The sequence below is a fragment of the Corapipo altera genome, unplaced genomic scaffold, assembly GCF_003945725.1.
Source record: "Corapipo altera isolate COAL_440 unplaced genomic scaffold, ASM394572v1 56, whole genome shotgun sequence".
In the NCBI taxonomy this organism is placed as follows: Eukaryota; Metazoa; Chordata; class Aves; order Passeriformes; family Pipridae; genus Corapipo; species Corapipo altera.
The window spans coordinates 2,417,706-2,438,626 of record NW_020884896.1 but is presented as its reverse complement, the minus strand read 5'-3'; the positions used below and the strand labels follow the sequence as shown (position 1 = coordinate 2,438,626).

General features: G+C 42.4%; 2 protein-coding genes across 2 annotated transcripts in view; one reads left to right on the top strand and one right to left on the bottom strand.

Moving 5' to 3' along the window:
- Positions 1-1,160: 1,160 nt before the first annotated feature.
- On the top strand, positions 1,161-3,406 carry FGFBP3 (fibroblast growth factor binding protein 3). Its single transcript, XM_027648339.1, is given in 4 exon segments — positions 1,161-1,246; positions 1,915-2,284; positions 2,718-2,939; positions 2,941-3,406. Coding segments are annotated over 4 exon segments (1,041 nt in total). The 3' UTR covers positions 3,304-3,406.
- A 13,476-nt stretch (positions 3,407-16,882) lies between these two features.
- Positions 16,883-20,921, bottom strand: part of TNKS2 (tankyrase 2) — a gene marked incomplete at its 5' end in the record, with an annotated part of 30,985 nt that continues 26,946 nt past the window's right edge. Inside the window, 2 exons of the mRNA XM_027647897.1 lie at positions 16,883-20,275; positions 20,559-20,715. Of these exons, the coding sequence (XP_027503698.1) occupies positions 20,213-20,275; positions 20,559-20,715 (220 nt within the window). The remainder of the gene's footprint in view (positions 20,276-20,558; positions 20,716-20,921) is intronic.

The following is a 20,921-nucleotide window of genomic DNA, read 5'->3' as shown; positions in this document are numbered from 1 at the left end:
ATCTTTCTTATAGGCCTCCTTTAAGTAAAAAAATGCTGTAATAAGGTTTCCTCAGAGTCTTCTCTTCTCAGGCTGTACAACCCCCACTGTCTCAGCCTTTTCTCACAGGAGAGGTGTTCCAGCCCTTTGATGATTTTTGTGGCCCTCCTCTGGACCCACTCCAACAGATCCATGTCTGTCTTGTGCTGAGGATGCCAGAGATGCATGCAGTAGTCCAAGAGGGATCTCACCAGAGTAGAGGGGTAGAATCTTCTCTCTTGACCTGCTGGCCACACTGTTTTTGATGCAGCCCAGGATACAATTGGCTTTCTGGGCTGCAAGTGCACATTGTTGGCTCATGTCCAGCCTCTCATCCACTAGCATCCCCAGTCTTTCTTGGCAGGGTTGCTCTCAATCTGTCCATCTCCCAGCTTGTATTGACACTGGGGGTTGCCCAAACCAAGGGCAGCACCTTGTACTTGATCTTGTTAAACCACATGAGATTCTCATAGGCCCATTTCTCAAACTTGTCGAGGTCCCTCTGAATGTCATCCTGTCCTTCACATGTGTCACGTGGACCACTCAGCTTGGTGTCATCTGCAAATTTGCTGAGGCTGCACTTAATCCCATTGTCTATGTCATTGATGAAGATATTAAATAACATTTGTCCCTATATGGACCCCTAAAGGACAACACTTGTCACCAATGTTCACCTGGGCATTAAGCCATTGAGTACTATCCTCTGGATGAGACCATCCTACCAACCCCTCATCCGTTAAGCAGTTGACCCATCAAATCCATGCCTCTCCCATTTAGAGAGAAGGATGTTGTGGGACATTGTGGGAAATACTATTTGTTCAGCCCAGTTACCCATGTGTAACTGAGGCATTCTTTGGGGATCCTTTGCCAGATTTTAGCCTACTATAAGCATGGGGGATCTTTGAAGAAGTCACTGTAAAGGAGAGATGACACAAGAAGAAAGCCTAGAGCACACGACACTGTCCAAGTCAGTCTTCATTACAGCAACATTTATCTTGTGTAAAGAAGGCTACAATTTAGATTTGCCCTATCAACAGCTTGGTCACTGTGCAGGGCCAGGGTGGCAGCTGACACTGGGTGTCCTCTGCACAGCGGGGAGGGTGCTGTCACCAGTTGTCAAGAGATGAGCATGAGGGTTCACCATGGTCTGCATTGAGCCCACCACCCTGCCTGCCTTAGGACAGCTGTGGTCCAAATACTGCATTACACCGACAGTATTATGGGCTGGGTAAGATCTCCATATCAATGTAAATGTGAGGTATAAATACATGGGGTATATGAGTGTGACTATACATATACATATATATATATGCTCACATATATATATACGCATGCCTATCAATAATAGTTTTTCCAAGAGCTTGTGACAGCTCAGGGACAGCCCACACCTCCCCTTCAAGTGCCCTGGGCAAGGAGTATCTCTGCAGTACAGGGCTGGGCTCAGTGTGCCACATGCTGTTCTGGTGATCCAGTACTGAGGAGACAGCAGGAATTTGCTGGTAACTTGAGGGCCTTCATCTTTGAGTAACAGAGTCAGAGCAATAAGCACTTTGGAACAGATGTACAAAGTTCATCACCCATGAAACTGAAGCATATGTGGATTTTGAGGGCCTAATTCTGACAAGAGATTTCTGAAACGGGGGTCTTATCTCCCATCCCCAAATGTGCAGTAACATAAAACCTATGTCTATGTTCTCATGAAACTTCTGGCATCTTTAAGAAAAAGACACATCCTATAGAGAAGACCGTCACCACATTAACAAAAAGTAACCATCCTAAAAAATCCACATTGATATTTTACTTCCAAAATGAGAATCCCTTTTAACTCCATCAATTCCAAAGAAAAATAAATAAATCGATTCTCGTCCATCAGACACACAACCATTTTCCCTTCAGCTCCCGCAGGGTGATTCCCGCACAGCCGAGCTGCCGCTACCGGCTCGGCCCCCGGACCCCATTTCCTCGCCACTTCCCAAGGGAGCCGCAGTCCCGGGATGGCTTTGAGGTACCGGCGTGCGGTTTCGTCGAACAAAGCGTGCATGTGTGTTTGTGTCTCGGGGAAAATCCCGCCAGCCGGTGCCGTCGGGGCACAGCGCTGCCGGCGTGTCCCCGCGCTGTCCCCCCCGGGCGGTGGCCGGGGAGGGGCGTTGGCGGGGGCAGTCCCCGACCATTGATAACCCCCGTGCCGGGCCCGCCGCGGGCAGCCCGGGAGCGCGGAGCCGCCGCGCACGCCTGTCCCGCACCACCACCCAGCCCACATCGCACCGTGAGTGCCTCGGGACAGCGCGGAGAACACCGGGGTGCGTGGGGGGAAACCGGGTGCAGGGGAAAAGGACGGGGCTTTAGGGGAGCGGGTTGCCCCTGGGAGGGTCTGGCAGCCGAGCGGCAGCAGTGATGCCGCAGCCGGCGGGTGCGGGCTCCCTGCTGGCGCTGTCCCGTCGAGGCTTCCTGGCCGGGATAATCCCGGGACCTCGCCGCCATCGGCGGGCCGTCAGCGGAGCAGGAGGGTGGACGGACACAAGCTAAAAACCCCAGGGCTAAAAGCCCCACCCCGGAGGAACAAGCCCGCTCCGCGCCCCTCCGCCGAGACGAGCCCCGCCCGTCTCGGGCTGGCGCGACCCCGGGGGCTGCGCTCCCGCGGGGCAGGCAGAGGGTGGAAGCCGCGGGGGCACCGCCCGGCACGGTCCTTGTGTCCACAGGGCGCGGAGAATGCGGCAGGACGGCGGGGCCCGCGCAGGGACGCCCCGTCGCTGAGGCACCGAGGAGGCTCCCGCGGCGCCGAGGATGAGGATGCCGCTGGCGTTGCTGGCCTTGGCCGTCCTAGGGGCCGCCGCCGGCGGCGGGGCGGGCCGGGAGGAGGCGCGGGAGGGCCGGTTCTCCACGCCGGAGCAGCAGCGGTGCCGCTGGGAGCTGCGCTCGGCCGCGGGGGCCAGCGAGCTGCGGCTGAGCTGCCGGGCGGCGGGCGGCGGGGCGGCGCGGAGCTGCGCCTACCGCGGGGAGCCGCGGCGCTGCCCGGCCTACAGCGCCCGCAGCCACCAGTACTGGCGGCAGATCCTGTCCCGGCTGCGGCGGCGGCTCCATCCCTGCGCCCCGGGAGCGCCGCTCAGCGCCCGCCTGTGCGGGCCGGGCCGGGCCCCGCCCGAGGCGCAGCTCCGCCTGCTGCCCGACCCCGGCCCGGCCACGCCGGCCCCCACCCCGGAGCCCACCGAGGACCCCGCGGAGACCTACTGCACCGAGCGGTGGCACTCGCTGTGCAGCTTCTTCGTCGGCTTCTGGGAGGGCTGAGCCGCCTGTCCCCCGCGCCAGGACGCTCCCGGCATCGCCTGCCCTCACCCACCGCTGCCACTGCCCCCCGACTCTGTCAGCTTTCCTCTTTTATCCCCAATAAAGCGGTAACTATTTTATGACAAGAAGTTCACGTAATTCTTTGTCTCGTCAAAGCCCTGTAACACCTGCAGCACCGTCACATTGCTGAACAATGTGTGTGGCACCCATCAGCTAACCTGGTGAGAGCATCCAGGGACAACCTGTGCACTCAAGTACATTAGAGGTTTTCAAAGGACATAAGCACGAAGAGACAGCTATTCCCTCCCCAAAAATCAATTTCTGTAAGCCTAAAGTTACAATGAAATCATGCAAGTAGAAAAACAAGCATTTATACCAGAGTGAGAAACAACTGAGACTTCACTAGACAGTAAGTCCTAGAAAGAACTTCCTTGCTGACAAAGATTTCATAAGCTACATAAGTCAGTCCAGTCCTTTCTCCACAAAGCAGCTGGTCAACTGACTGTCTTCAAACAGGAACATGAACACAATTTGGTGAAAAACCAGCTGTGAAAAGAAAGGTTGAGAAACTCAGAAGCACCTAGGTACACAAACTGGATTTGGGAGATGAATGATATTTCACCTGGCTAATGGCATAGTGTTGAAGCAGGCAACTTGTTTTACCAAGGGAGAAAAGGGTTTTGAGATGTTAAATACCTTATCCACACAAAATGTTAAGGAGAGCTCAAGTTTTCCTTGGTCGTGATTTTTCTTCTTTAGACACATCCCACTCAGATGCTAAAAAAAAGGATTGTGATTTCTACAGTGCATACCTGACTGCACATCAACGACTTCTCTACCCTGCTGTCCAATACAGCAGTGCAGAAAGCAGAGCAACACTCCAGGTAAATGTGGGAAGGACTCAGCCCCTTTACTCACAGAATAAGCTGTTGGGAGTCACTTTTCCAGAAACTGGAACTATACCTGTCTGCAGGGAGATGTTTGGTTAAACACTTACTTTAGTTTAATTGTTCCACAGAGATATCTCAAAATTACCTCTACAGTCACTCAGAGGGCTGCTGCTCATACATTTTTCCTGAACCAGAACACTTGGGCGCATTGACAGACCGAGAAGAGAGGAGCAGTATCCCAATACAGCAGAGCATCCATCATGGTCCTCTCACACAAGACCAGTGAATAAACATCAAATCCCTGATGGGTGCAGTAAAACAACCACATAAACCATGGATAAAGCAGACAGGTAAATGTCAAAAATAAAACCCAGTCTCCCTCAAACAAGAGCATTTGAAGGAGCAGTCACATCAGAGGTACCAGATATGTTTATTTTTTAACCTGAAGAATTATTTGGGAAAGCAGCTGGGTTAGAAGAGGAAGCTAGCACTATTTTCCCAAGGCTAGCACTCGCTGCCTAACCAGCTCTCCCACAGGAAAAGACACCTCTGTCAAAGCTCTAACATTACAGATGAGTAAGTGTTTAGTCACGTCATATGTATTCTTATGGCAGCATTATTTACTTTGCTGAATCACAGAATTTCACCTTTTCCTACACTGTGTTGCAAAAGTTTGAACTTCACAGCTGAACTGTTGGTGAGCTTATTAGGGCAAAGTGTTATTCAGCCTCACAATAAGCACTGTGGCCTACAAACATGATGCAACAGAGCTAAACCAAAATTTTAACAATTTTAAATTGAACCTAACCCAGAGAAGTACCAAACCAAAACTGTTGCTTATGTAGCTTTGTGTGTCCCTTTGCGATTTCTCCTTTAGCCATTCTTTTGTACTGTTAATCCTCATGTTTAATAAAAAAGCAATATTTGGCCTGAACCCCCTGTCCCGGCCCTCATTCATGTATCAAGTGCCATAGATAGACTGAGTAGTCACAGTGCAGGTGAGGGGTGGTAGGAGGGCAGCCACAAGAATGGCCCACTCTGCAAACCAGCTCTCCTCATCTGCCTGTGGTCCTACACAGCCCCAGACACATGCCCATGACCGGGAACACTTGCAGAGTCTTTCTATAAGGTTTTAAGGATGTCTGTGACAAGGCCACCAAGAAGTAATAAGGATCTGCCCAGTGGATCTCATGAGGCTATGGATTGTTACACACAGCTCTCAATGCCAAAGGATTTTCATTTAAAACAAATAGCTGCATGATCCTCAGCAGCACTATGCAAAAACTTGGTCATCAATGTATGTGACTTACATGATTATTTTTTTAATGACAGCTCACTTTCACTTCATGTGTATGTCACACAAACAGCCATAGAGCAGGCTGCTGGCCATAGCATTGCACAGTATTTTGCAATAAAACAAAGCTTTGTTTTACTTCCATGGCACTGGCACGGCAGCTTTGTGCAGTGCTGTTAGAGCTTGCATTTCTCACCATCAGATGCAAAGGTGGAACACCATGGCAACCAAGCTGATTATCCACATAGCTCTGCATTTAAAAACCCAACTAGGAACTCTGAACAAATTCATTGTTTACCCAAGAGGGAAAAGAAAGAAGAGGGTCTCTAGCTCTGTGTTTAACCACATTATTCCCCTGATTCTCCAAAAGAGCTCAAAGTCTTCCTTTTAGCACCACCAACTAATGAAATACAACAACCCAAAAGACTGTATTAATTGCATTTACTGTGGTTAATAACACCAATTCCTAGAGCTGAAGAGCAACAAATATTCAGTTTTTCTACTGAAAAACTGAACTGCAGACCCTAAAGGCTGGAAAACTATAGTGAGATCCTCAGATTTGTTTTTTAAGGTAGAAGACCATCACTTTTTGCTTCCTATCTCAACATTTTTATCCTTCCCCATGGTTAGGTAACAGCTGACACCACCAGCTAAGCCAACCAAAACTAGAAATGCTTTGTAGCCAAGATCTTCACTTCCAACAAAAACTGTTTCTTTCCAGTCCTATGGCAGCTCCACAACACATATTTGTCACACTCCACACGCAGCCACTCCCACTCCCCACCATCCTGCTTTCATTCAGGCTCCCAAATGTGTCTACACATGCACTCTGCAGCCAACCTTACCTCTGCTCTCCTATTGCAGCTGTGGTGGCCCCTCATCATTTCTCTGGTTCCTCGCTTGGCTGGCTCCTGTCACCTCGTCCATCCCTCCTCAGCTCCTCCTGACCACTCGATGTCCTTAGCAAGAAGAGCCAGTGTAGCCAACCTGCCAGGGCAAACCCTGCCTGCTTGCCCCATAGGCCTGATAAGCTCTTTCCTCCCAGAGGAAGGTGGTCCTGGGCATAATTAATGAGAAGGCACAACACCTACATGCAGCTGCTGCATCACAAGGGTGCTGCCAGTTTGACATATCAGGACCCTAGGTCTGTTTTTCAAGGATAAATGAACTACCTTAAAACAAAACCAATTGACTGACATTTTAGCTTCTGGATATTGAATTCTGGGAGCTCTAACTCTGAAAATTTTAAGAGTTAAAAAAATATAGAATCAGCTATGTGCCATATTGCACACACAGCATTGTTTTCTTTCCTTTGGCCACTGAACTTATTTCAGTGTCTGCAGGTTCCAACAGAAGCTCAAAAGCTGTCAATTCCATTGCTTGATTTTTTTTTTTTGGAGAGAAATCAGTGATGATGAATCTGGGTATGCATTTAATGCAGCTGGCTCTAATTACTCTCCTTATACATAGAAACACCTTGATCTTATTAAATAGCAAACTACTGATCTCTCTCTCATCACTTTCTGATTTTGAAGGAACAATTACAAGATATTACTCATTTGCAAGGTTAGAACAGGTAATAATATGTCTTGCTGTGTTTAACAATCCCTTCCTATAAAATGACATCAGAAAATTAATAAATGAAATAAATCTTTGTTGATTTTTCATCTCAGTCATGCCTTCACAATTCCTCTGAATTCACAGGTTTAACGAGTGAAATCTGGTCAGGCAGTCATAATTCCACCCTTATCTCTACCAGTTGTACTTGCCTGTGTTTGTATATTTACTGTTTCCACATCTGATCATAAGAATAAGGCAGAGGCACAAAAAAACCCAAGCAACCTTTCAAAAGGGAGCTGTTTGGATAACGGAACCTGAAGTCTTTGGGTCTTTCTCTTTCATTTTCTCTGACATATTTCAGGCTCTCCCTTGTGCTGTGAGCCCTGTCTGAGACTCACTGTAAAGCTGAGCAGCACATGAGGTGAGTGAATGGCAAGCTTTGTCAATTTGCCAAACACCAAATCCCTTCCTTTGTAATAATCTGGATTTTTAAGAATTCCAAGCTCAGTTCATGAACACAGTTACATGAAAGAGGCTTTTAACTGTACAGTATTACAGAGTTTAGATTAACTCTCCCAGCCTTCACACTCCTTCTTATGTGGAAGGGATCTGTTAAGTACAAGCATGTATAAAATATCTACAGCTTTAGAAATAATTCAGCGTTTTAGGGCTTAACCTCGTTTGGTATGTGCTGTGCTTTCTGAAGTGTGTACTGGCATTGCTGGGCTCTCAGAAAGCAGATATTTTGTCCAATTTATTTCAAGCCCTGAGATGGTTAATGATGCATATTTCTTCAAGGGGGGGAGAGGGTGTGAGAGGGGCAAGAGGCACAGCCTGAGCCCAGCCCACATTCCCGATGGCTGAATAGCAGCATGGCCTGAGCACAGGGCTCTGATTTTAACTGTCCACTCCAGCCTTCCCACGAGCAGCTTCCATCTCCCTCAGGCTCCCATGCGGCCCCAGCCAACATGGACAAACACTGAGGGCTGGCCCCTGGGGTCTCAGCACACCAGGGAAACACACAGCTGCTTCACTGACAGAAAATAAAAAATTACATATATATAAATATATATAAATTCTATCTATTTCTGTGTATATTTCAGAGCTCTGTCCTTGCTGCTGGCCCGTCTACCCTGGACAGGTACATGCATCTAACAACAGCTCAGTGTTGCATGTGCCCCGGGCAGAGAGCCCTGCTGCCCACTGGGGCACTGCCCGAGACACTGCACCATCACCACGCCAGCACCTGTGCCCTGCAATTCACTCACCCACTTTACATCCACTGTAGACCTGCTGGATCAGCTGGGGAAGTTTTGTGTTAATCTGTAGAGGAAACCTAGGAATAATAACTCCATGTAAAACAAGACTTCTTAGGATTTAGTTGTAATAAATTTTAGACTCTAACGTGATGTTATTTTCTATTTAGACTGCCATAAAATGAGAAAATGTTTGATGAAAGTGTCATGGTAAAGCACAGAATTAACTAATTTCTTATTACGTGTTCACAAAGTACTGAAGTTAAAGTACCTATTTAACAAAGGACACCATAGGACAAAATCTGGTCCAATTAAAGAGATCCAAATCCTGAAATGTAAAATTGTATATAATATCTACTTCAGCACACATTCTTAATTGAATAAAAAACATCTTAAAGCATTTTATTATGCAAATAATAAGAACCCCTTTTAATCTGAGTACTGGATTCAGCAGATTTTCTCACATGAATAAACAGAAGCCCTAGATCCCAAAATGCCTATAAGGTTTGAATTCTTGGTTGAAAAGGAGCATAAATTCCTACAGTAAAAAATCCTTCAGTAATTTCTTTTTTTTCAGACTGCACTAGAAAATACATGAGATGTATCATCCTCAGAGTTAGTTTAGTGAAAAGCAGGAGAAGAAAGTCTAGTGGCTAACTTTTTAAAGCTATGTTCATTTTCAATTAAAAAAAGTACTGTGCACCTCTCAAAGTCACCATGCTTAGCAACAGCATGATTTGCCCTAACAGGAATAAATATAGCCTCAACTCCATGTGTTTGCTACTTCTTTTTTAATTTTAAGAGCAAAACCTTTCAAAATTATGAATAAATTTATCACTAGTATTCTTTTGATGGGAAAAGAGTAACAAGACAGCCACACAAGGGAGTGTTATTTCATGTTAGTCGAGACAAGATGTTGAGGATTTAGAGCTGATCTTTTGTTTCTGCTCAAAGACAAATGGTATAAAATTTATATGCATGCTTCTGTCCTGACAGCAAAGGGCTTCAGCACGACTCTTGCTGAGAGTTAATGGCTCTTGGGGATGCTGCTCTCTAAAGTCCCTTGGCATGAAATGGTCTCTTGCAATTCATCTCCTGTTAATAGCAGCTCCAAGACTACAGTCTCTCTCTCTTTTTTTTTTTTTTAAGTTCTTTTATCCCTGACTGAGCTGCCTGTGTTCCCATTGGAGCCTAGAGGGTGTAGTGTGAAGGTTTTCTCCCCTCAGCTCTATTCTCTTGCAGCCCTCAGCAGACGTCGGGGGCAAGCTGGAGGCCCTATGGAAAGTGGGGCCTGATGTCATCCCACCCAGCACGGGGCCAATGAACGTCCTCCAGCGCCCGGCCCCGCCACACACGTACACATCACCAGCATCTTAATCGCTTCTGGGGGCTTTTAAAGCTTTATTAGCCCATGGCAAATAGCAGCTGTAACGTGACACTTTCTTTCAATGGATGTCTCTGAGCCAGGAATATTATGGTGCCATAGTCATGTAGGAAAACAGCACCAGGAAACAAAAAAGTAGTTTGGTTTAAGAAGTTATTATAGATCTAAGGGAGATAAAGCTCCTATTTTCATTTCTGGGAGATGAGATAGCCCTGGGGTGGGGGTCAGCCACGTGCAGGGGGCACCTATGGGACAACACATGGCTGGGCCACCAAGACACTCCAGCTGGCCCTTTCTGCCAGCATCAGCATGGTGGAGAGAGCCCAAATCACCTGGCAACGGCTGCCTTCTTCCTTTTAATGTGCCCCTGTGGTAAACATGGCTTAATAAAGAAATAACATCACAAAACTAGGAGTATGCACCTAATGCTAGCACAATACAATGTCACAGTTTGCTCTACCTTTCACATGGGTCCTCATTTGCCCTGGTTGTGCAGATGTTTCATTGCCGCCTTCGTGCTCTTTGCTGCCCAAGGAGATCAGACTGATGCTCATGTGTATTTCTGCTCACAATTTGGAGTGCTGGGACTCTCAGGGATGCTAATTCCTTTCAAGTTATTAAAACTAAGGTGCCACTGTGAAATAGACTTCTTGTTGGAAATTTGGAGCCAACCCCTGAATGAGGTTAATGAAAATATTTCCATCACACATCAGTTGCAGTAAAAGTAATTTGCTCTAGAGAGGAAGCACCCGTGAACTTTAAATCAGAGTGGAAGTGAGCATAAAAATTGGAGTAGGTAACTCAGAAGAGAAGACTGGAGAAGTCATAATTACCTGAGGAAGAATAGCTCATTTATTTTTTTATTATTACAGCCTAAGTAAGGAGTAAGTATATATAAGTACCCTTTGTAAATTTGAGACAGTGATTTGTTGGATACCCTCTCTTTTCTAGGCACCTTGGAAATCCTGTTCAGTGCATGCTTGTGCAGCTCACTTGGTTATCTCACACCAGGGCTTTCAGTGACAGGATTATAATGGTGCATTTAAGCTGCATTTTACATCCTCCACTATCAGTCCTACCCATGATGGTCACTCTTGGTGGCCTGTGTTCTTGTACAGCATCTTCCAGCACTGGTCATACTCTCACCTCACTAGCTCTGTCACCCCACAGGGGCTTCACCAGCCCCCTTTCCCTCCCCTGCTGTCAGCCTTGCCCTGTGCTGCCCAGGGCTCAGTGACTCCAGCCCAGACCCTTCCCTGTCTCCTGGGAAGGGGACAGTGTCCTGTGCCACTGCTCAGGCAGACCACTGGGAGCTGTTGAGGGGTGTGTGGCCATGGTCACTCAGCACACACAGCAAACCGAAGCCATTTCCAGTCTAGTGACAAGCACAGGCTATATTTTAGCAACACTGGATAATCATAATTGGAAAAAAAAAAATAAATCATCTGGTCTAAGTCCTTTGTGGGGAGGGGGTGAAGGGACAGGAACAGGTATTTAATGCTAACAGAGTTTTCTTCTAAGTTTCTATTGATTAAATTAAGATTTCCAAGACCTTCAATAGTTGCTTGGAGCTCTAGAAAGGTAGCTTGTGTCAGATCTTGTCTCTTTAACTCCTAGGGACAACTTTTGTGGTCTCTCATAGAAGTGCATTATCATTCAGCTTTGTGTGTGTCTGCATGAACTCACCCCTAGTGAAGAGCATCCTGCACCAAGTGAAAAGGCTTATTACAACTGCTGCTGCTCTTGATTCACATTGAGATTGTAACAGGAAGAAGTCAGAGCAAGAAATATGATTTCTGCTAGGTCTGTTACACCAACACAGCTGTGTCACTGCCAAGAGTGACTGGAAAATGGTAGGATGTAAAGGGAGAAAGCCCCTGCTGCATCCAAATCTATTAAAATGAGCCACAAACACAGTACTAACGTGGTAAGTCAGGGCAATATGCAAATGGCTGCATGTCCCAGAAACCCTAATCCTATCAAGAATGCAGAAGATGTTAATTTGACCATCTTTCACAGCTCATAAATCTATCTGTGGCAAAGCCAGGCTGCCAGATGTCATCCACTAGCCCTTCTTTGAGGCTGGCAGTCTCAGCATAGACACCCAATCATGCCTCAGTAAAGACTAATAAAGAGCATTGTTTGTGTGGCCTGAGAGCAGCTTCTCACATTTTGCTACAATAGAGGAAAACAGTGGGAAATGCGAATGACTGATTGGCAGAACTGGTGGTCTTGGTTGTCCTGCTTTCCATATACAGAGCTATAGATTTCACATGCATTTTACATCATTAGCATGTACCTTGTTTTTAACAATTAGTGCTGTATTAGTGGTGTCCTCAACTTAGATTTTAAATCCTAAAATATAAATACAAGCTGGACACAGTTCCTTTACCCTCAGGCAGATACTCCTTATTTACTTCAAACTACTGAAAATGGCAAATAGCTTTTATATGATGTGATCTTACTCTTATGATTTAACATCAAAATATATAAAAGATATAAAAATATATATAAAAGACTTCTAGAAATATATACTCATTTTATCCTTCTCAAGTACAAGGTTTAAAATTACCAGTTGCAATTTGGGTTCTTTAACATCAGCCAGATTTAATCCAATTTTTACAATGAAGGTGGTAAAACAGTGGCACAGGTTGCCCAGAGAGGTAGTAGATGCCTCATCCCTGGAAACATTCAGGTTGGACAGGCCTTTAGGCAACCTGTTCTAGTTGAAGATGTCCCTGCTCATTGCAGGGGTTTAGATTAGATGACCTTTAAAGGTCCCTTCCAACCCAAACCATTCTGGGATTCGATGATAATTTGCTTTTACAGGATGTATATTGAAAGCACCACAGGAGATATTTTGGTGTGAAGTTACCTGGGAACAAGGTGAATGAACCTCACTTTTATGTGAACTGAGAGTTGGGCTGAAAAAATAAACTAGAACAGACTTCTAATGCTTCTTGGTTTCAGGTAGAGGATCTGTAGAGGGGCAGGCTCTGAACCAAGAAGCTGAGGTCCTTAATGCCAGCGAGTCCCTGCTGTCTGCAATAAGGGAGAAGGTGCTGATGTGAGTCTGAGCCTCCCAGGTGATGCCGACTGCAGTGGTTTGACCCCTCAGCATTGCTCAGGGAACAGAGACAGATTATCTGGATGCCTGAACTACCCACAAGCCCCTCCTGATGTGAACAAACAAAAGCTTAGTTCAGGAGGTAAATTTTAGAGACATTGTGTTCATAGCCTTGTCTCTATAGTATTACCTGCCAAACTCCATTCTGATCTCAGTATAAGGTAGAAACAGTGATAATGAAGTGAGGCTTTTTTCAGGTAGCCATGGTTAAACAAATAATTCTGATGGGTCAAAAGAGACAAAACGGTACAAAAAAAGAAGAAACCTGAATAAAGTCAGTTTTAAAACTAAAGGACATCACGAATTTGCTTGGGAAATCCTGGGTACATTTGACCTTCAGCATTAGATTGACAGGGGAGAATGAATTGTGTCTCGAGATGTCAACTATTCTGCTTAATAACCTTAAAACACCTGTATTGCAAAATTAGGGTATGTGTAATTATAGTTCTGATTAATTTTTCTGAAATTAACAAAATTATGAGACAAATTTGTGTTTACAGATACAAGATAATTCATTATGCTAAAACTAGTAGGTCAGCAAGTCCAAATCCACTATTTTAACAGTATTTCAAGTAGGTTGAAGATGCTGAACCACAAACTCCACAAAATCTGTACCATAAAATCAGCCCAGTGAAGAGATATATTAAGCATTATTTTGTAAAGTTTTTTCTCTTTTTAAAGGAAAATATGTTATTTATTGATATTGCAATAAAACACCTGTAACACATAACAATGTACCCTATTACACAATTAATAATATTTAAGCTATTCATTGTACAACATCACATCATTACTCTTCCTTCTTTTCAAAAAAATAAACAAACCAAAACTTGATATATGAAATATTTAACTCACACATTTTGTTAAACTCCTTTACTGAAAAGTGGCATTTCTGGGGATGGGGAGGGAAGTCTCAGAGAGCAGGCACACCTAAATCTGTAGCTACTAGTTTATGGACCATGCTGTATGAGTCCTTGGCTTTTAAAAGTTGCCACATGTATTTCATATCCCCTGCAAACAATTGTCCTGCTTTCAGTATTTCTGCTGGACTCCCTACAGCAGCCACATGGAACACACATAAATAAAACTATCCAAAGCTTTTAATCACGTCCCTGAATAAATCTATTTACAGTAAGTATGAAATATTCCTTTTGAATGAAATATTCCATTTAATTGGTCCAGGTCTGAATTTCTATTATTTATTTCTGTATTTTATAAACATCTGTTCTTTTTTTATTTGTGTTTCCAAATTTATAATTAAGTGCACTTTTAATGGCAGGTAATACTTCAGAAGTGCCTTGGAATATGGTCTAATACACAATTACATAAAAAAAGCAGGTTTCCATATTATTTTTGTCCAATCCTATCCATAATGGGTTACTGCCATAGGATTCCCCCCAGGACTAGCACTACTCTTGAGGATTGCTTAAAATGAATGAGCACCAGCTCATCATTCTGCCACTCCACTTAATTTTGAGTCTGATTATACAAATGCTAAGAGGCTTTTAAAGATATTTTAAATGCTTACACGGCATATATAAATAGGACATTGGATTGAAGGCTCAGTGTAAAAGTTTTTTACTTCAGAAATTCAGCAATCTGACATAGTTAAGAGCAGCACTTTTCTCTATTTTTGTCTCCTTATCAAGACACTGCCTTTCATTCTAATTTAGTATAGATTATTTCAGACCTTCTAGTATACCACTGACCAGATTTTCTCTGTTAATGTAGTTGCCACCACACTGAGATGCTCAGTCAGTTCCACACACACACACTCACACACCCCCACCCCACTCCCTTATTTTTTAACCTCATTTTTCCATTCAAGGTCTGTTCTGCACCTTTAGAAATCCATCTTACTAGGAATATGCTAAACTGTTCTCTATTTGTAAAGCTTTACTTCCAATAGGAGAACATTTTCTTCTCTTAAAACCTATGGTTTTGCAGTTTCTAGTGCATTTTAACATTCCTAATCTTTCAAAATAAGCTTTAGCATTAGTTCATTTAGTTTGAAGTCAGATTTATTTCACTGTCTGATTATTGGTTTTAGAATCTTTGCATTAAATAACACCTTCTACACTACATACTTCAGAGGCCTTATGTTATTACTGGGACCATGTTATCTGTGAAACTGCCCTTATCTATAGAGTTTTTTGATTATTCATATAGTTTTTTGATTATTTATAAATTGTTAGGTTTTGGTAACCAACTGCTAAGTAGGTTCTTTCCCTAAAACCTGAATTAGACTTTGTTTTATGAAAACAACTGCTCTAATGAATATTTACTATTCAAAGTAAAGCTCTTTAATTCAAAATCTAATTTGTTCATTGCATGTTTTCAATGCTTCAGTAAAATACGCTCAAATAGGGAACCACTATCAGGCACTGGTCATCATATACAGGTTTGTTTATTTATTTATTTAAAGATGACACTTCTGGACTGTTTAGTAGCTCATTCTAATATTAATTAAAACAATACTTAACGTAACTGCTGTCAGCTTCTACTTTAACTACTTCAATAACTAAAAGCTATTAGACACAATATCCTCCTCAGCTGGGTCATAAATGTTATATACACTAGTTGATTTACTGTTACTCATTTTTCCAACAAACTCTGTTGTTTTCATTTTTTTCTTGTAATTTCAGTTCTACTTACATATCAGTCCTATTTACTTGCTTAATTTATTTACCCGCTTCTTTATTAGGCTAATAAGAAATTCTCCTTCTATGCACATCTACTGATCTATGATGCCCACTGTCTCACAAAATTGAATAAATGTCCTGTTGCAAAATAAGCTTCCAAACACATTGTTAGAAAATGATGCCTTTTAAAGAGCAGCTAAACAACACAAAGCCTTACACCTTAAGCCCAGACTACTACCAAGTCTATTTCTCAGGCTTCATCGTTCCATATTAATCCTTTCCCACGTGTACCATCCTGGACCTGTGCACAGTATTATCAGCTGACATGAAGCTGCATTTCCAACTATAAAAGGCCTCAATCAAATGTTCTTGGGCACTAGTGCATCTTCTTTCGCTCCTTAAAAAAAAAAACAATTTACATTTATTTTAAATGTTAAGGTTGGCAAATACTACTCCCATGATCTTATGAAAACTCTTAATGCTTCTAACTTAAAAAACTTTGCAATCAAGGAACCACCCCAATTCCCTTCACTGCCACCCATTAATATCCCAGCTGAAACATAAGTTTAGCAGTTTTATCAAGATTACAGATGGAGAGACAGATCTGAACTCCATGTGTTTGTGTCAAACCAAAGTTTTGAAGAGCTATTGTACAGAGCATTTGCCTTCAGTTTTTAAATCCTATTTCTTTTCTTGCACACATTATTTCCTAGGTCTAACATTAATGTTTTGAATTGGCTGCAACTTTCTCCTTCTAAACATGTGTGTTCTTCTCCGGAGAAGCTGTTTTGAAATCCCTGTTATGTCTCCACAATGCCTGTTTGCTGTTTTAACTCAAACATAAGTTGGGAAGTTTATGTACCGTGATTATCTTGGCCATCCCTAATAATTACTATAGTTATTCCTACTATAACTTTTTAGTGCTTGTAGAATTTGCCTTTCTTTTTTTGCAGGTTATTAGTTCTTTTTCTATCTCTCCGCTCCTGTGTCTTCTCTCAGCTACCAACCTTGTGTCTTTTTAGGGCAGAACTTGTTAGCTTCAAACCAGTCATCTACATGCTTTTTCTTTCTGTTTGGCATTCTGTTCTGGCTGCCTGCAGCTTTTTCTGATCTAGTGAGCCACAGGGAGGGGAAAGAAACCCCTTGATATTCTCAGAAATACCACTGTTTATGCTTGCTGAAGAGGGGCAAAAAGAAGGACACACCTCCCCCTGCGCCCTCAACTTTGGCACTTCCCTCGCTGACACCACCTCCACCTCCTACTGCAACTTCCGTGGGTGCAGGAAAAGCACAGCTCCTAGAACCACTGAGCAGCAGACCTCAGTCAGTCTCACTGCCAGGTCACTGAAGGCAAGAAAGCAGACTTTGCTGCAACTGCTGCTTTATGTGAATACCAGCCAAGCCTTTATACTGGGGTTTTTTTTTAAACTGGAAGGTAGAAGGCAACTCACCCCTGGGGTTCTGTTGTTTACAGCAATAGAGCAAATCTATTTTATTATGTTAAGTTCAGGATGGACAGAAGGGGAAATGGCTCCTAGGCTGCAGCACCCTCACTGACAACGATGGTCTGCTCGAAAAGTCACTTTTAAACTTTTTCTCAGCTCCTTGATAAATGAAGTGAGGGAGCGAGCAAGTGTGTGTGTGTACTCATAGATACACACATGCATGGTTAGTGAGTAAGTTCAGTGCAACTCCTTTATAAAGTCATTTGCACTCAAAATTAGTGCCAACATACCTCTTAAACACGCACTGTATGGATAATTTTAACTTTTTCAATTATATATAATAGAAGAGTCTGGTAAAATCATTTTCTGATTTCTAAGAACTAAGGTCTAAGATATGAGCAAGTTTTTTAAGAAAAAGACCTAATATTTTCAATTTGCTTAGTTGCACCACTTGTTTTTTTAGTGATTACTGAATTAAAAAACGCCCCACACTAATACATAATGGAAAGTTAATTCATTGCAACCTAGATAAGTGAAATTTTCAGGAGCAATTTTATTAGAAGTTGTGATCCCAAGATACTTTAAAGATTTTCATTACCCTTGATCTTACCAAACATTTGCTTTCCTGCCCTCTAGTGCTCATGTCTGTTTCAGTCTTCTATACAAGCCTGGTTTTGGAAACCTATCCTATAAATGGTCCTACCAAGATAAAATGATTTACTTATTGCAATGCTACCAGTGATCTAAGTAGTTACTTTTGTTGCTCCTGTGCCATACTGCTACCCATGCAGTTATCTGAGAGGTAAGACTTTTTAGGTTACTTTTCACTTTACAAACCCAATGTAAGCGAGTTTTCTTTTTCAGTTTTGGACCATATAATGGAGTTTTAAGTGCACAAATTGAACCTTACCTTTGGATTTATTATTAAAACATTTTCACTGCTAGCTAAAGCTGTTAGTTACCCATGTATCAAACTACAAGTTTCCACAGTATTTACAGATTTTCATCCACGTTAAAAGCTTTTCTATTTAATGCAATTAATTTCGCCTCCAGTGATGTAGTTTGTTATAGTACTGTGCATGCTTACATTTAAAACAATTGGTTAACACACTACATCTGTAATTACTCCCATGCTACCACAAAACCAGTGAATTAAATTTATTTAGTGTTATGGATATGGAATGTCATACAGTACATGTAAAGACACTTCAAGATGAGTAAAGCAGAACTAATCACACAAGGGATTAAAGGTTCACCTCAATAGTCAGTATTATCAAATCATTACAGCTTCCATCTTCAGAGTGCAAGGTATGTCATGCAAAAAAAAAAAAACCAGCTCAAAAATCCCCAGACAAAACCAACATTGTGGTACCACTTAAAATGCTATCATACCACAACATTTTACAACACATCAGGTGATCGTTCATACAGAATGAAGCATTTTAGCAATAACAAAAAAGTTTTTAACATAACTAACAAATTTTGCAGGAACACCAATTCCAGCATTACTATACCTAAGGAACAGGCAACATGCTGGGAGAAAGTACCTAAAAATCAAAGCCTTTTGTATTCATAGCCAATATTACTTTCTGCAAGAATTCTGCAATCTTATTATTCAGTTTCCTCACATAACTGGGTAAGGTTCAATACATTTTTACATAGAGCATAATCACATCACCACCACATCAGCAAGAGGATTTCATTATCTTGACCAGTTACTACATTTAAAACCATGGTATGATAACATGCCCTGCAAACAAATTGTCTTCTGGGACAGTGTTCTGTATGTAGAAATTTTAAACAACTAAAATATACTCCTACCCACTTTAACCCCAAGTAAACTATAATTTGTATTTACACATTTTTGAAATATGTAGGTAAAAACTGCAGATGGAAGAGAAGCAGAATACAGAGGAGAGCTGCGATAGTGCTGACAGAAGTGATGGCTGCATTCAGTAACTCTGAACAAGGCTTGGACAGGGGGTTGTACCTTTTGCACTCTTCCTCTGTCACAGAGGTCTTACCAGGGCTACCAAAGGCAGCTGTTGCTGTGGAAGAGCTGCTCATCCCACTCACCCACTCTCGCCCTGCTGGCCGAGCTGGGAGCAGAACCACACCCCTGAAACAGCCTCACTCAGCTGAAAGCAGATAAACACACCCCTACACACCTGCCCCAACTACAGCCTGAACGTTAACATGGAAGAGACACAGGAGATGACAGGATGGCTTTTAACATTTCTGCCTTGCAATGCTCATATTCTCAGGGCACCAACAGGTAGATTAATCTACCAAATAAGCATACAAAATAGGCCAAGTTGTTTGTCCTCATATTAGGAATAAAATATTTAACTTCCTGGCTTAAATGTAAGCAAGAGAAACTCAAGAAAGAACTCCTTGAGGTTAATTTTCCATCTACACTCAAAGGAAATAATTTACTAAAACTGTAACTTGCAAGGTCTCCTAGCCTTGAAGTGAGGATACGGGCTAACTATGCCTACAGTTAAATAAAAAACTTCAAAAGACATTTTACAGGAATAAAATATGCAACTCTAGGAAGTAGGTGGAAAACCACTTTAGTATTCATCTGGAACATTCTATTTTCATAGCCCACCACTCTCAGGAATGTATATTTCATAAATAAAACTACAGAACAAAAATTTGTGTATTCAATCTAAAGTTGGATATTTCTAAACCTCTTCAGATAAAATTTGCTTTTTCCCTCACAATTAAGTGATAAAACCTGAAAAAAATTGGCTTCTCCAATCTATCTTGCATGAGAAAAAACAGCTGAACAAACCAACATCTGGAAAGAACATTTTGTACAAGATTGCAGTTCTAAAACATGTATATTACAAAGCAATGTAAATAAATACCAGGCTAGTACAAAAGCTCTTATTTACAGTTTTACAAATGAAAACGTTTTCAGTGTAAATGCAGTGTTTTAAAGAACACAATATTAGTAAAATGAGTTCCTGTATAGAGCATTACAATTTCTGCTAAATTTGAATGCAGTATTGTATAAAACCATTGTTTCAAGATAATTTTGTTTATAATTTAGTACAGCCAAACCCCAGTTTATGCCTGGAATGGTATCTGTTAAAGTGCTGAAAAAGAGGACATTTCTGAAATTTTAGAAAAACATACTGTACATTATTAAAGCTTTATCAAGTCAAAACTAGTATATTTTGTTCACATTTGCTACCACAACACCTGTGAATGGAAGTTTTTCAAGAAAAACTTGTAATTAACAGGACAGCAGCCATTGGTATCTTCTCATCCAAAGTCTGACGGTTTCCCACAAATAACTTGTCTTAAGCTTCAGTGGTGGCTTCAGGTTTCATGATCTGGTAAGTAATCAAGTATTCTGGATAAGCCTGAAAGAGTGACACACAGATCTTTTATTACGATTTCATTCTCTGGATAAGTTCAGAATGTTTGTTAGAGAGGAGAAAAACTATTAATGCCAAAATAAAAATGGCAAAGTGTCAAAGGTAAAATCGCTGGAGCATTCAGGAAACACGTATCCTTTCACCTGCAACCACGGCTGGAGTTTGTTTAAAGACAAAAGCCAAGTCCTGGCACCTCAAACATAAGAAAATGCATTACATGCCTTTGGGAGAAAAAAAAGTCTGAAAAACCAACCCAAATGCTGTTTACCTGCTCTCCTCTGTAAATGACATATTCTGCCAATGCCAATCCATTTACACTGGGTCGCCCAGTGACTGAGTGATGTCCTGGGGGAGAATGAGCCATTTTCATAGCACTGAACTGCAGGAAAGACTTGCCCAATGTTACACGACAAAAGAGCAATTGCCTGTGTTAAAAGGGAAAAAGGACCATGAACACTCAATGTTTATGAATGATTATTCATCTTTGTAATTTGTAACTTTTGTGTGAAGAGAACAGTGGAACTTTGAAGCCACTTCAGTCAGTCTTTGTAGTTCACAAAATCCTAAGTTCAGTTTTAAAGAACAAAAGTTATGCTTCCTTTGGAAAGCTCTTTAGCCCAAAGAAAGTGTT